The sequence below is a fragment of the Caenorhabditis remanei genome, chromosome V, assembly GCF_010183535.1.
Source record: "Caenorhabditis remanei strain PX506 chromosome V, whole genome shotgun sequence".
Taxonomy (NCBI): domain Eukaryota; kingdom Metazoa; phylum Nematoda; class Chromadorea; order Rhabditida; family Rhabditidae; genus Caenorhabditis; species Caenorhabditis remanei.
The window spans coordinates 10,369,068-10,384,552 of NC_071332.1; the positions used below are offsets into that span (position 1 = coordinate 10,369,068).

The window sequence follows — 15,485 nt, forward strand, 5'->3', positions numbered from 1 at the left end:
GTTTATGACAAATTTTCTCAAGAATGTCTCAAATTCTTCATTCCACCACTGACTTTGGTCTGAACCTACTCCGGCAACACAACCTGAACGAGTCTCTTGTCTTCTCTCCACTTTCCTTAGCTCTGGCTCTTTCTCTTGTTCATTTGGCAGCAAGAGGAGAAACTAGAAATGAAATACGGGAGACTATTGCCAGCGGAAGTACCGAAGAACAGTATGAACAACATTTTTCGAATATCTCCACATCTCTCTCGGCCAACAATGAGAAGATTGAAATCAAAATTGCTAATCACATATTTCAAAGGTAAAGGAAGCGGATTGATGTTTATTTTTGAATGATTACAGACTAGGTTTCTCAATAAAGCCACCATACCTGGCAAGTGTCCAAAACCTCTATAACGGAGGGACAACTGAACTCGACTTCTCAAATAAAGAAAAATCAGCTGGGATCATCAATGAATATGTTAGGGAAACTACAAAAGGTTCAATAAAAAGGATAATAGAACCTCATCAAATTTCTGGAGGTTAGTTGATTCTACTCTTTTTCGAATTAGATATCATATATCAGGTCTTGTTGCCGTTCTCATTAATGCTCTATACTTCAAAGCAAAGTGGAGAAATCCATTCTATCCACAATCCACATCGAAAAGAACTTTCTACAGTTCCGCTGCTTCAAAGCGGGAAATCGATTTCATGCATGCCAGAAAAGTTTTCAGAAAGTACTCTGAAAATGATCAATTCGAAATTTTAACACTTCCCTATCAAGATGAGACTTTCACATTGAGCATTTTTCTTCCAATAAACATATTTGATTTGACAAACTTACTCAAAAAATTAGACTCTGTTACTTTCCAAAAACTTCTTTCCAATAGTACAAACACTTTTGTGAATGTGAGTTTCCGAAATTAAGAAAAAACTGTGAAACTCCTTTCCAGGTGGCGATTCCGAAGTTCAAGATTGAAACCGAATCGAAACTAAACGAGGCTCTCATGTCACTTGGTATCAAAACGGCATTCAGCAATTCCGCTGATCTTGGAAATATGGGAAATGGAATTTATGTTAATGAGGTTTTTCACAAGGCATTGATTGAGGTGAGAGACTGCAACTGGTCCAGTTTCAATCTTTCGAAAATTTAGGTCAACGAATCTGGAACAACGGCTGCTGCAACTACTAATGTAAATATACTTGTCTCCGGTTTAAGGATGTCAAACAGAACTAAAAAACCGATAGAATTCATCGCAGATCATCCATTTCTTTTCGTCCTTTCGAAGGATAACAACCCAATCTTCCTTGGAATTTATAATTAGATATTATCAAAATTTGAACTTTTCAACATATACTGTCTTAGAAACTATTTTGATTTCATTCTTAATTTGTACACGACAATTGGAGAAGAGAAATTAAAGCAATGAATGCAACTCTTATGTAAGCCACAATAAGAACAAATGCAGTTTATGAAATACCAGTTTGTTCAAAAAGTGGACTCGTGAAGAAGATTCGAATCTAAATTTACCATCTCTTTCGAGATTTCTATCCGTGTGGCATGCTGACGTCTTCAGAGACAAAAGTTGTCATTTTTAGTAATCATCCGGTTTTTTCTTCCGAAACAAAAAGAACATCTGCCAATCTTAGAAACTCATTCATTTCATTTTAACAGTTTTCGAAACATGGGTATGCATTATTCTGTCAACACTGTCATTCTTTTTGTAGTTTTCGGAGGAAATGTTCTTTTGAAGAGAAATTTCGATACAAGAGTGAGTCCGTGTGGTTGTCATTGAGTCTGTATATATGTAAGTATCTTTCAGGACAATGTCGACGGATTACATCGTTCAGCAGAATGTGTTCAAGAAACAATTGAACCATTGATGGTAGGAAATCTCTGGCAGTTCTGGGACAGGTTTCCGTATGTCGTCAATAAATGTTCTCCATCACTAAAAGATGTCAAACTTGGAGAATTTCCAAACTCAGATGAATTCAAATATCACTTTCTTCCTCTTAGAAAACTTCCAAACTGTTCAATTATTTCACTTGGGATCGGGAAAGATGTGAAAGCGGAGAAGAAAATGAAAACTGTGTTGCCTGGTTGTCAATTCTATGGTGCAGATCCAGTCGATGAAGATAATAATGAACTGTTCTCAAGTTTCGGAAAGTTTTTCAATATGGCAGTTGGGGACAGAAATGGAAGTTTTCGGTCGTATGTTTTGGAGGAGATATACAGATATCAGGAGGTTCTCACAATTGATCTCGCTACTTTTATCAGAACTAATGTGAGTGTCTCGGCAGTCAAAGTATCAAAATAATTCTTTTCCCAGATAAAACAACAAACAATTGATCAACTGATGGTAGACATTGAACATGCTGAATACCCTGTGTTCCCATTTATTGAGGAAAAAGGACAATTAGATGATTGGGGTATTCATGTTTGTCAGGTATTCGTGTATTCTCATCTTAGGTTTACTAGTTTTGTTTTTCAGATCAACATTGAGATTCACAGTCCGACTGATGAGGATAGAGAAACATTCGCTAGCTTTTTGAGGAAAAACTTTGTGACACATCAATGGATTTTCGTCAATTCAGAGATCCACCCGTTCTTCAAACACATCAGGTAAGCACATAATGACTGAAACACTCTTAGAGCATTCTGGTTTAGGTTATTCATGGTAAATGGAAGAAATCGAGAATGTCTGAAGAGATATTTCCTAACGGATAACAAGAAAAGAGTTACGAGTAAGATGAGAGATGTTCATATTGAGGATCATCTTTTTCAGTAGGAAACATCAAAATTGAACATAAAATAGCAGTTCTTAACAATTTTTCTGATTTAGAGGATGTTTAGTTTATTTTGGAATCAATAAACGTTTTATAGAATTCTTCGTTAAATTTAGCAGAATCGAATAGTTTTCATATGAGTTTATTACAAAAATAAAAATAGCTGAAAGTATGATTTATTATTGATAACACCCGTATTCAGAAGACCAGATTGGGTTTCTAAAGAAATGAAAAGTGAATGGATGAGTTGGTGGACCTGATATGTATTCTGCATTTGTATGCATACATTTTGTATTTTTCCGTTGTGGTAATGTGCATTTCTCAGCATTTGGACATTCTTCCAGAGGTTTCCCATAGAATTGACTCACAAAACATTGGAAAATGATTGGTGAATAGAAGTCTTCACTTGGGAGACTTGGTCCGACTCTCGAAATTTTTTTGTTGGTTTTCAATCTCAGAATATCGTCGTGAATTGCAATGACGTCATTCTGGTGAATAGTCTCGTTGAATATCCAGAAGCGAGGATTTCTGATATGCTCGAATTCTTTTGTTTTATTTTTCCAGACTGGATTTTTTACATGTATAATATGAGGAGAAGCGACATGAATTCTGGAAATGTGGGAGATGAATTCGAAAGCAGAAATCGAAATAGGTGACCTAGTGTTCGGATCTTCCCAATCACTTCCATGGATTCCAATGGAGTTGTGTAGTACAGGTTTAACGACCACTCGAAAAGATCTGGCAGAGGAAGTTCTCAAACTAGCAACTAGCTCATGGAAACTGTATTCAGAGAGATTTGAAGCTGAAAATGTCTGATAAGCACCTCTGAAACATTCCTGAAGAATATTTAACTTACGGTTCAAGAACTCATGTTCGACTTGTTTATAAACCAGAGAAGTTGCATTTGGTTTCTGTGCCCATATCGCATTGAATTCTTCTAAATATGTTGGATAGTGAACTGGAAACAGTAGGTCATTCATGTCGAAGAAGGCAATGTATTCTGCTGCTTCCTGGATTTTTGAAAAATTGTATTGTTTTCTTGTCTTGAACTAACCTTATATTGTAACAAACAATCAGATGCTGCTCCTGCTTGATTTCTCAATTCTGTATTCAAATTCGGTTCGAAAAATTTGGATCCTGGCTGCTCGAATTTCATTCTGAGCCACATTTCCATTGTGACATATCCTTGTCGTTCGTATTCTTTCATCAAATCAAAGTACTGATGAATAATAGAAGTGACATATATGTGCATGTGTCCTCCAAATCTGTAAACAAAGGAAATTATAAACGAAGAAAACAAATTCGATACCTATGAGCAGTGTGTGCGTGCATTATGAAAATTGGCCATTGTTCGGCAACGAATTGAGGTGAAACGCAGATGATTACAGGCTTCGGAGCAGTATACCGAGCTATTTTGAATGGAATCTGAAAGAATAAAATGCAAGGCGATGAGTGAACTCTTACTACCTCTACTCGAGTTCCATTCGATTCTAATTCCAGCTTTGTCAAATTGTCCAAACTGTTTCCTGTGGCTACTGACGAAGCATATCGGCATTTATTATTGGACTGGCTGAATCTTTTTTTGAAGAAAACAAACTGTAATCTGTACTTACGTCTGAGAAACAGCTAATCCAGATTCTGAATGAGTCTCATTAGATCCTACAAAGCTATACTCATAGTTTGAGCTATCAAAGTTGATTGAGTCTACAACCATATTTAACGCAATTGCATTTTCTCCAAGCCTTAAAATTATGATTCAAAATTTAAACATTTAAAATAGAACTTACGATTTTGAAGTGGGATAAAAGTAAGCAGAAACAACAAATGCCTGGGACACCGATAGTTTTCGGGTCAACCGTTCTGATTCTTTGGACAATAAGTACTCTGAAATGGGCGGAGCAGTTGTCCCTTCCAGAATATCTACTGAATTTTCAGAATCCTGTCGTGTGAATCTAACCTTTGAATTCTTAGTGAAACTGTGAAGCAGATAGAAACAGAATAGAAAGACGAGAAAAACAAGAATCATTTTCTTACTTCCACTTCTTACATAAGTTAACTTTAAAGCTGTTTCTTGTTTTTCATCATTCAAAAACGGTAAGCTTTTTGACTTCATCGTGAATATGTGGAAAACAGAAAGACGTAGTGAAGGTCTTTTCTCGTGACCGGTTTAGAAGACTCCACAAAAATGAATCCGCTTCAGAATCTATCACGGATCGAAACGAACAAAGCCGTTGAAGATTGAGAAAGTAGATAACATGAGATGAACGGAAGAATTGAAAAGAGACGGTGAAGGTGAATTTGTGAAGTTTTTGAATAATTCTTTCCTACATTGGTTCTTTAATTCAGGATTTTTCAGTTTATATTATTAAAGTAGCGTTTATTTTGTTCAGAAACCAAAATTGAACAATGAAAATTAAAATACGGTGACTCTTTCAGTTGCATGAGCTCCCGTTGCAGTAGATATTTTTCTTATCGAAGTGGTTGTCACAGATTCTCTTTCCTTCCAAAACATAATCATTTGAATATATTCCTGTCGAATTTTCCGATTTGTACCAAACATTGTGAGACTGTGGAAAGATACAAGGAAGATTAGAAAAGTTCGACTCTGAATTATCAGTAGTTTTTATTTTATATGAACTGAAATCATTTACAAGCTCATTCGACAGAAGCGAGTTTCCAGAAAATTGAAACATCATGTCTAAATTGAAAAATTGAACTAGAAGATTCGGAAATATGTGAAGAGTAGTGATGAGTAGTAAACTCTGAAAAACACGAAAGAGAGCAAATTGAGAGACTAGTCTTTCTTACTTTATCATAGCTGAATTTGTATTTCTTGAGACGATAAACTGTTGCAATACTAGCGGAAATTCCAATAAAGGTGTCAATGATAGTCAATGATATAATTATTGTTCGATGAAGATTGAACGAAGAGATTCCTGAAAACCATACTTGTCACGGGCCGGGCCGGGCCGGGCCGGGCCGGGCCGAAATCAGGAAAAATCTCGGCCCGGCCCGGCCCGGCCCGGCCCGGCCCGGCCCGGCCCGGCCCGGCCCGGCCCGTGGCCCGGCCCGGCCCGCTCGGCCCGTTTCGAAACATTTTTTCAAAACATTTTGAGTTTTTGATTTTTTTTTGGAAATTTTTTGAAAAAAGTATAGTTTTCGAATAAACATTTAAAATTGAATCAAAATGTGAATATGTAATGATAATTTAAGCATTTTTACTGTTTTTTTTCGAAAAATTTCAAAAAAAAATTGGTAAAAATGGGTACCCATTTTTGAATCCGGGCCGACCGGGCCGGGCCGGGCCGAGAGAAATTTCGGCCCGGCCCGGCCCGGCCCGTGGCGGCCCGGGCCGGGCCGGGCCGGGCCGGGCCGGGCCGACGGGCCGAGCCGGGCCGGCCCGATTTTTGACAAGTATGCTGAAAACCAAATTGTAGAAATTTGACTGGAAAACAAAGTATGCCTGTTCTTGAATACTGACTAGGGAATGACTTACACATAGGTTGGAGATACACAACATGACCCATATCGCTGGAAAGCTGACGTTTCCCTGATTCCGAATCTATATTCAGTTTTTGCAGTGGCCCTCCCAGTTTTGAGAAATTCGGCTCCAAAGTTAGGGTAAATTTTAGTGCTCAAACTCAAGTTGTCAACCCGCGTGTTGCCCTAACGCGTAAACCCATTCGGGGAATAGTTGAATCAGCGGTTGAATGGTCGAGGGGGTTACAGGTGTGGTAGTAGGTGGAGACTCTATGGTTCGACTCCTTGCCTTTTTTCCTTCCTTTTTTCTTTTTTGTAATCCTCGTTTTTGGGTTCCATGGTCATCACAGTGTGTCAGAATTCGGTTTTTGATGCTTTCCGAGGTTATATTGACTTACTACGACGTTTTAAGAAAAAAAATTTTTCAAGAAATTCAACTTTTCTGTGACCAAGTCCATGGTGGGCAGTCGGAATTTTTTTTTGAAAAATTTCCGTTAAAAGTTAGAAAAACAATAGAAAATGCGTTTTTTATTAGATTCCATCATGTTCACATAATAGAGATCTACTACGACTTTAACTTCGAATCACCACATATGAAGCAGAGCTTCAAAAAAGTATATACCAGAGTAACAAGACAAGTTAACTTTGGAAAAAATAATTTTTATACCTTGCTATAACAATTTCTATTGTTTTTCTAACTTTTAACGAAAATTTTTCAAAAAAAAATTCCGACTGCCCACCATGGACTTGGTCACAGAAAAGTTGAATTTCTTGAAAAATTTTTTTTTCTTAAAACGTCGTAGTAAGTCAATATAACCTCGAAAAGCATCAAAAATCGAATTCTGACACACTGTGATGACCATGGAACCCAAAAACGAGGATTACAAAAAAGAAAAAAGGAAGGAAAAAAGGCAAGGAGTCGAACCATAGAGTCTCCACCTACCACAGGTAGTTGGCGTGCGGACCGCATGCGGATTCAGTTCTATTTTCCGCCCGTATAGAGTCCGCGGCGGAATTATGGCCCGCTACGGACTGTAGATGGACGCAGTGTGGACTTCGGGAAAAGAGGAGGAAGTGGGCGGCAGGCGTCCGCGCGCGGACTCAGCGCGGACCGTATATGGATTGGCGAAATAGTCCGTATGGACTGGCCGCGGCGGCCGCTTGCAGCAGCTCTTCCGAAGCTCTCGGACTCCTCTCGGATAATGATAATTTTATTATCATTTACGGAGTTTTAACGTTTCTTTCCCTATTTTTCGAAAGTTTCGCCTTTCTTTATGTTTTTTATATTGAAATTTCTTTTAATTAATTTTTTTCGTGAAAAATTCTCGCATTTAACTGTGAATGATCGAAAATTTAGTATGTTTTCAGTCAGTCCGTTGGCCCCAAGAAGAGAAGAAGCGGCGATAGCTGAAATGGAACCAATTCTTCGATTTCCTCAAAGGTTTGTGATAGTATTCAACATTCTCTATTCAAAATAAATTTTTTCAGTGAGGAAATTCGATAAAATTGGCCGGAACTCCTTCTCAAACATGACATCTGTATTTGTTCGGAGGAGGAACCCTTTTTCGAAAGTAAGTTAACTGAATAAATATATTTTATTCCGCAATTAATTGATTTTTTTCAGAAATACAAAGGGAAAAACGGAAATCAACGACTGGAAATTGCTTCTACGACAATTGGATTTCGATTGATTTCAAGGACACGACTGGCGGACAAACTTGTGATTTCTATGTCTAATTTGCTATGTTTTCATCTTATTTTCATTATTTTCAATGTTCCTTTTTATCTTTCTTTAAATAAAATAGTAATTTTATCACTAATCTTCCTTCTTAAATGACGATCTCAACCGGGAAACAAAAGTAGGGAAGGGGCTGGCGGTGGGAGGGAGAGGAGCAACTTTTTCGGCGCGCGGACTCGAAACGGACCGTATATGACGCACACATATCGTCCTTAGCTACTTCTTTTTGAGTCCGGCGCGGACGCGTATATGGTCCGTATTTCGTCGCTGGCCAACTACCTGTGACTACCACACCTGTAACCCCCTCGACCATTCAACCGCTGATTCAACTATTCCCCGAATGGGTTTACGCGTTAGGGCAACACGCGGGTTGACAACTTGAGTTTGAGCACTAAAATTTACCCTAACTTTGGAGCCGAATTTCTCAAAACTGGGAGGGCCACTGCAAAAACTGAATATAGATTCGGAATCAGGGAAACGTCAGCTTTCCAGCGATATGGGTCATGTTGTGTATCTCCAACCTATGTGTAAGTCATTCCCTAGTGAGCTTGTGTACCCCAGTCCATAAACAAATAAACAAACATCAATATGCCACCAGGCAAAGTAAAAATCAAAGAGATAATTGCTATAACAAGGAAGTATTTTTTGATGGATACCGCGTCAAAGTGCTGTAAAATTTTGAATTTGTAATGACCATATTCAAGATTCTCACCGTGTTATACCATACACATGTTGCACAAAATCTATTAATCGACAGAAGCATATTGGCCAAATGATTGAAGAACACCCCATAATACGGAATAACAACAAAACATACAAATATGAATTTGGGAAATGATTGAGTATAATGAATGAACTCTGAAATAAGTACAGAGCAGCAGTAGACTACGTCAGATATTCCCATGACATAGAAAATTAGAAAGAAACCATTGAATTTCTTGGCTTTCTTTATCACTAGTAATACTAACACATAATGAATTGTAACAGGAATACAATAGAAGAACAGATAGAATGGATTGAAAAGTCTCCAAGTTTCAAAATGAAAATTATTGACTGGAACAGAAGGTTTCGTTGTGGTCGTCATTGGAAAGGAAAATGATGAAAGAGAATAGAAACGAGAAAAGAAAAGGATATACATACACTACAGAGCCATTTGATTCCAGAACCGAAAATAAAGAACACATATAATTATCTCGGTTGTTAGATTTGAGACGAGTTGTTTCCTTTCACCAATTAATCCAATTAGAATACGGTAACTCGTTCTTTGGACACTGTTGTCAGGTTAGTCAATGTGTTCCTGACAGAACTACTGCACCAGAAAATCTGTCTCAATGATAACAATAAGTTGAAATATTCTTGTCGAATTTGGCGGTTAGTGCAAACTATTGTCAAGCTGTTGAACGATACCAAGAAAACGAGGAACATCCTGCTCTGAAAATTTAATTTGATTGCACTGGATTGTTTGGCAGATTCACCAGTTCATTCATATATTTTGATTCGCCTGTCACTTGAAATATCATATCTAAATTGAACAAAGTGACCAATGTATCTGGGAAAATGTGCAATGTGGTTACCAGAAGGAGGCTCTGAAAATCTTAAGTACTCTCGGTGGATATTCGTTTCAATTATTACCTTGTCGTAGTTTATTTTATACTTTCTCAATCGGTAAATGGTAGATAAACTTGTCACACAACCAACCAATCCGTCGCATATCATCATGCTAATAATAATGGATCGATGAGTGTTAAATGATTCAAGACCTGAAATGCTGCACTACTGAATTGTTTCGACTCAAAGCACTTCAAACCTGTTTTTCCATATTGAGCTGCTAAACTGTAATCTTTGAAAAGATAAATGAACATCAGTATTCCACCTGGCAAAGTGGCAACAAGGGCAACAACCGAAATGATCAGAAAGTAGATTTTGATGCATGCATTGTTAAAGTACTGAAAAATATGTTTGCTGAGAAATCATATAATTTTCTAATTCAATCTCACCGTGGTATACCAAACGAACGTCGCACAAAATCGGTTCAAAGAAAGTAATCCGTTGGATAACAAATTGAAGAACACTCCATAGTAAGAAGTTACAACACAACTTACAAATACAAATTGTGGTAACAACTGAGTATGATGCAAGAGTTCACAAGCTAGCATTGAAAAACAATAGATAACATCAGATACTCCCAAAATTGCAAAAATAAAAAGGAAACTGTTGGATTCTTGAAGCTTCGATATCACTTTCAGTACCAAAATGTAATGAATAGTTACAGGAATGAGAAAGCAGAGATAAATTGGATCAAAAAGACGCCAAGTTTCAAAATGAAAGTTGTTGATCTCTCCGACAGGACTCGATGACATTGAGATGGACATTGGTATTTGAATAAGAAAAAAGAGTGGGTGATGAGAAATGGGATCAGATAAAACGATCGAGCAGGAGCTTGAAATGAAACCTTCAATTATTTTTCGTTTCTCTGCTCTTTTTGGCTTTACGATTTTTGATGATTGAAAAAAAAACAAAAAAACAAATGTAAATCAAGACCAATTTTGATTTTTACCCCGTTATTGTCATAAAATCAAATATCCCGTAAAACATTGATACTTTTTGCACGTGTAAAAACCAATTATATAGCCTCTTTATCAATCAAAATTATTATCCAAATATTACCAGATTCTCGTTTTGATAGAAATTTACTAACGGCGAATCTTGACTGGTTGAGAATAATCATGTCAGCAGAACCCCTGTAAGTTTGATTCTATGCATTTTCTGTTATATAAAATCTATTTTAGAAATATGTCTGCTGAAAAGAGACGTGCTTTTCGTGCTGGAAAATTTCCCGAAGATATTATAACGAAAGATATGATTCGTGAGATGACATGTTCTATTGACTGTCCTCCTGGAACTCCAAACCCCAAAGAATTCAAAGTGACCGAGGGAATGCTTCTCACAAAAGTTCCTGCTGATATGACTCCACCACTTGAATATTGTGATCACTTGCTGAAAATCAATGGAACATCAGTAACGACAAAGAAGGAAATGCAAGAGGCATTTTTCAAACTGGCGAAGACTAATAAACCGCATTACGTAAGTTTTGGACAAAAGATTATTTCAAAAATAAGGAAAATTCAGCTTTCTCTCACAGTTCGTCGTATTATTAGTGTAGAAAGAATTGATGCTCGTTCCGTTCCTTCGAATGCTTCAATCAAAAAACCACCGTCAAAAGATAAATATGCAAAGCCAACAAAGGGATATCTTTACTATAAGGTTGTGCTCATTTACTTTCCACGTAGCAAACTGGGAATAAACGTGAAATCGTACGGTAATGTGGTCAGTAAGACAAATCAAAGACCGACTGATTAAGACGTTTTGAAGGTCTACGTGGAGTCAACGGACTGTTCTTGGGGATCAACTACTCGGCGCTTTCTATATCTCGGAGATGCTATTCTGAAAATTGACGAAACTGAAATCTTGGACGTTCAGACTACTCAAAGTGCTATTCGAAGCGGATTTCAGAAAAATGGAATCGTAAGATTTTGGTCACTTTGAAAGCAGAACACTGTTTTTTTAAGATCACCATGATAATTGAGAGAGCCAGTGAACAGGTTTCCAACAAATTTGTCCGTTCTGTTCTTTCATTCAACAAGATTCGTGATCCATTTGTTCCGGTGGATGTTGTTAAATCATGCGCGTAAGTAATATAGACTATATATCATCTGAAACGTTTGATTTCAGAGATCAACTTGCTCATTATGAAAAGCATGGATTTGTAGAGCCAACTCCAATTTTCAAAGGACCAACCAAAGATTACAGTTCAGCAATACGTGTGACAGTGGCACAAAATTTGGTGGTGAACAAGAAAATTGCATCCGAGGTTTTCAATCCAGACTCCCTCAGTGCGGTTCCCGACTGGAATGACCCGAAAAATAGATAATAAGTAAATAATTATAAAACTTATCGTAATCAATAAAGAAAGTTTGAGAAATATATTATTTTTCTGTGAAAATAATAAATGAAAAGACGAAGAATGAAGGGAAATAAAAGAAAGACATTTGAACTTCGTATCGGAGAATGAAACATTTCTAGATGAACAAAAACTCGACGTTTTCGTGTTTACCTCGTTAAGAAATCATGATCAAGAAGTCCTTCTGGAAGAGAAGAAATTCATAAAATTGGAAGGGGAAATCAAGAAATGTACAGAAAGTGAGATCAAATAAAATCAGTTTGGAAGGAAAAAATGTGTCGAAACAGGATCAGAGTGGGTCAGCAGAATGGTACAGACGATGCTGTTATGGAAACTTTTTTCACGATTGGAATCTCTTTTTCTGAAAAAAACAGATTAGGAACAAGACAATTCGGTTATTGTCAGAAAGATTTCTTGTGCATTTTACAAAAAAGTTAAGTTCGATTCACTTTTCTAACAAACTGATATTATGGTGAATTCAGACGCACATTTGTTTTCTTATCTTATTTGTTTTTTATTCAAATAAATAATTCAATTCAGTCATTCAAATGCGTTGCAGAGTCTATCAGTGGTACCGTTCACATGCCAGTCATCAGAACTTCTACAAACTATTCATCTTCTTCCACTAAATTTTACTATTTAACTTTAATTAAATGACACAAAAAAATAAACAAAACCTGTTCAATGCTTTCCATGAGACCGTGATTCTGTATACAAAGTTTTGAAATTGTTTGAAATGTTCACATGATTTGATTGTGATTCTGTTTCACTTTTAAACGAACTAAAACTATTTCAGACGGCTTAGACTACAGAGCACCGGGTCACCGTTTCAATATTTGAACCTTCTCTCCATTTTCATTTTCCAAATTTTCAAAAAACTTACTCTCTGGTGACCTGCTCATTTTACTCCTTGAATGTGCCCCGTGTCCATGATCTGATGATCTCCTCCTATGGTGTTTCTCTTTATAAAATACAGCAACCTCATCATATTGATCTCCACTATCAACACTTCTGTTCTTTTTTAAAGAAGGTCGTCTTGTAGTTGTTGGAGTCTTTTGAGAGTCTCTGTAACTTTCAAAACTGTGAGTATATGTATTGAATTCTTTCTTACCTTGAACTTTCCGTCGGTTTCAATTTTGCATGTCGTTTCGGCATACTCGGAGATTCTTTCGATTCAGCCCGATGAAGGTGTTCTTTGTGATGATGTTCTTTTGTCGATGACATCCTCCTCAAGTCTTCTTCGATTCTACTTGTTCCTTCAGATGCTGTCTTTTTAACAGATCTTGGTTGTTGTTTGATCTCTTTCTTTGTTGGTGTTTCAGATACTCCTCTATTAACTCTATGTGATCCAGTAGACGTAGCTGAACCTCTTCTCTCTTCTGATTTCGATGAACTTCTGTTCAATTTATGAACCACTTTTGAAGGTGATGGTTCTTTGATTTCATCTTCAGGAATTGGACTCAATGGAGGCGTTTCCACTGATTCGATTCTACAATATTTTCATTTACATCATACTTTTCAAATGTTGAAACACTTACCTCGCCAGCTCCATCGCATCTTTCTTGAAGCTTCCCCGTTTTCCAGCTTCCACATCTGTATTCCATTGAACGTGGAATCCTTTGTTCTTAACTTCTTTTTTCGGACGATCGTATTGTCCTTTGTACTGTTGGAATCCCCCGCCCCAACTTGTTGTTCTCCATAAACCATTCTCTTTGGCTATTCGAACTCGTTCACTGCATCTCTCGAATGCTGATTCTCTCCGTCGACGATTATCTTCGATGTCCTGAAAAATCATTATTTGAATATTGATTCTATAACTTGAGGAAACGAATAATTCCAAATCAGTCCGAAAAATTCCCCTTCGATAGGAATAAATTCTAGTTTTCTTCAAATCCTACATTATTCGTCTTCTTCCCAGAATCACATGTCTTTTTTCTCATCTGTAATCACTTTTTGTCTCCAATGTGTTCCGCGAAAAGGAAAACAAGAGCGTTTGAGATCAAATGAGTGGCGATAAAGAAGAAAACTCACGGCCAAGTATAAGCTACATCGGATCACTGAGGAAAACAAATAGCTTTGTAATGCGGCTAGCACTAGTAGCAAACCGGCCAACCACATACGTTCAAACATTGACTGGATCTGAAAATACGCTTTTCTTTGAATTGTGTTGTGAGATTGAGATACTTACCATAAAAGTCCTATGATGGACAATCAGATCTCCATAAAAATATGAAAAAGCATAAAGTACGAAATATCCAACAGAGAATAATAAAAATATAGCTTGAACTACAATATGTGGAAGAATAAGACATGAAGTGTCACTGGCAACTCCAAAGAAAAGACAAATCACAGAGAATAAGATGAGAACCATCATGAGAATGACGACGTAATCGAATATCAGAGTGACGTTGAAATGGTTGAATTGGTATATTAAACAGTCTCGGAATATGCTGAAATAAGAAGTTTGGATTTTTGATTGAACTAACATTTTTTGACTGTGTTATAATTGTTGTCAGCATGTTCTTCTTTTTTCCTCTGCGTATTTGTGAGAAATTTATTTTATGAAAAATTTACTTTTTTGCACAAGACGATGAGTGTTGATTCTTCCATAACACTTGCTGCACTGCTCCAATCAGTACTGAAACTGCAATAATCGCTTCGATAACACCCAGAAATGCGGCTCCTGTAAGAAGAGTCAAATATTGTGTAATAATGAAACAATTGAAGATTTGATGCGTTCAATTTGTTATGTCACAGACAATTGCGTGACAGGCGTGTGGTGGTGTTCTAGAGTGTGAACTAAGTGCAAATGTGCTTTTCATTCGAAATAAATAGAATCGATGAGAATGAGAATTTGAAGATTTATAGGTTCAAGACAAGTTCTAGCTGGTGATTTATCATTGTTTTTTGGTTGTCCAGAGAGGAAAAGAATAAAGTCCATGTCGTACAACTTTTACGAGGGTTGTTCAGCGAAAGGGATATTTTTTGAAAGATGACTCCAAGAGTAGTAAGTTTTTAGATGTTCGAAAAACACTGGATTTTTATAGATCACGGCCGGATGCTCTCCAAATCGTAAAATTTATGATTTGAAATGTTTTTTAAAAGAACTCAGAAGCTGTAATAAAATTGAAGTGGAATATGATCAACTAGTCCGTAAACTAAAATATCACATTCATCTTCTCATCTTTTTGTCTTTTTCGGAGTTAAAAATTTGACCTTTGACACCCCTTTCTCAATAAACATGACAACCTGTTCTTCACCTGTCACTTTTCTCAAAATTGTATCCATTCTGACTCACCTAGTTTGATGTGGCACATGTTGCAACAGGTCCTATTGAAGTTCTTCTGTCGGACAGCCAATTGGGCAGCTTCTGCCGCATTTGCCGGTTTCGGAGGGTTCACCGAACCGAGTCGATCCACCATTTTTCAAGAATATGAGGTTTTTTTTCTCGGGGAGAAAGAATTTTGGAAAAATTGTGAAACGGGAAATTGTGAATCGAAATCAAAGTAAGACTTCCAGATCTTATTTGTCACATTTGAG

General features: G+C 37.0%; 6 protein-coding genes across 6 annotated transcripts; 3 read left to right on the forward strand and 3 right to left on the reverse strand.

Moving 5' to 3' along the window:
• Nucleotides 1-23: 23 nt before the first annotated feature.
• On the forward strand, nt 24-1,304 carry GCK72_018775 (uncharacterized protein; the record flags this gene model as incomplete). Its single annotated transcript, XM_053732733.1, has 4 exons — nt 24-301; nt 552-888; nt 933-1,088; nt 1,134-1,304. 4 exons carry the CDS (start codon nt 24-26, stop codon nt 1,302-1,304), a joined length of 942 nt encoding a protein of 313 aa, XP_053581646.1.
• Nucleotides 1,305-1,664: 360 nt separating this feature from the next.
• GCK72_018776 (uncharacterized protein) lies at nt 1,665-2,768 on the forward strand (the record flags this gene model as incomplete). Its single annotated transcript, XM_053732734.1, has 5 exons — nt 1,665-1,751; nt 1,803-2,264; nt 2,310-2,426; nt 2,472-2,602; nt 2,648-2,768. The coding sequence occupies 5 exons, from the start codon at nt 1,665-1,667 to the stop codon at nt 2,766-2,768; spliced, it is 918 nt and encodes a 305-aa protein (XP_053581647.1).
• A 177-nt stretch (nt 2,769-2,945) lies between these two features.
• On the reverse strand, nt 2,946-4,792 carry GCK72_018777 (uncharacterized protein; the record flags this gene model as incomplete). Its single annotated transcript, XM_053732735.1, has 7 exons — nt 2,946-3,568; nt 3,623-3,776; nt 3,821-4,031; nt 4,076-4,191; nt 4,234-4,336; nt 4,380-4,508; nt 4,554-4,792. 7 exons carry the CDS (start codon nt 4,790-4,792, stop codon nt 2,946-2,948), a joined length of 1,575 nt encoding a protein of 524 aa, XP_053581648.1.
• Nucleotides 4,793-9,226: 4,434 nt separating this feature from the next.
• On the reverse strand, nt 9,227-10,140 carry GCK72_018778 (uncharacterized protein; the record flags this gene model as incomplete). The annotated part of the gene is made up of 5 exons (XM_003110224.2): nt 9,227-9,415; nt 9,460-9,570; nt 9,617-9,744; nt 9,792-9,930; nt 9,982-10,140. The coding sequence occupies 5 exons, from the start codon at nt 10,138-10,140 to the stop codon at nt 9,227-9,229; spliced, it is 726 nt and encodes a 241-aa protein (XP_003110272.2).
• A 637-nt stretch (nt 10,141-10,777) lies between these two features.
• GCK72_018779 (uncharacterized protein) lies at nt 10,778-11,915 on the forward strand (the record flags this gene model as incomplete). The annotated part of the gene is made up of 5 exons (XM_053732736.1): nt 10,778-11,068; nt 11,114-11,311; nt 11,357-11,509; nt 11,554-11,672; nt 11,717-11,915. 5 exons carry the CDS (start codon nt 10,778-10,780, stop codon nt 11,913-11,915), a joined length of 960 nt encoding a protein of 319 aa, XP_053581649.1.
• Nucleotides 11,916-12,626: 711 nt separating this feature from the next.
• GCK72_018780 (uncharacterized protein) lies at nt 12,627-15,367 on the reverse strand (the record flags this gene model as incomplete). Its single annotated transcript, XM_053732737.1, has 8 exons — nt 12,627-12,652; nt 12,829-13,010; nt 13,057-13,434; nt 13,484-13,728; nt 13,977-14,084; nt 14,134-14,395; nt 14,520-14,628; nt 15,244-15,367. 8 exons carry the CDS (start codon nt 15,365-15,367, stop codon nt 12,627-12,629), a joined length of 1,434 nt encoding a protein of 477 aa, XP_053581650.1.
• Nucleotides 15,368-15,485: the final 118 nt, after the last annotated feature.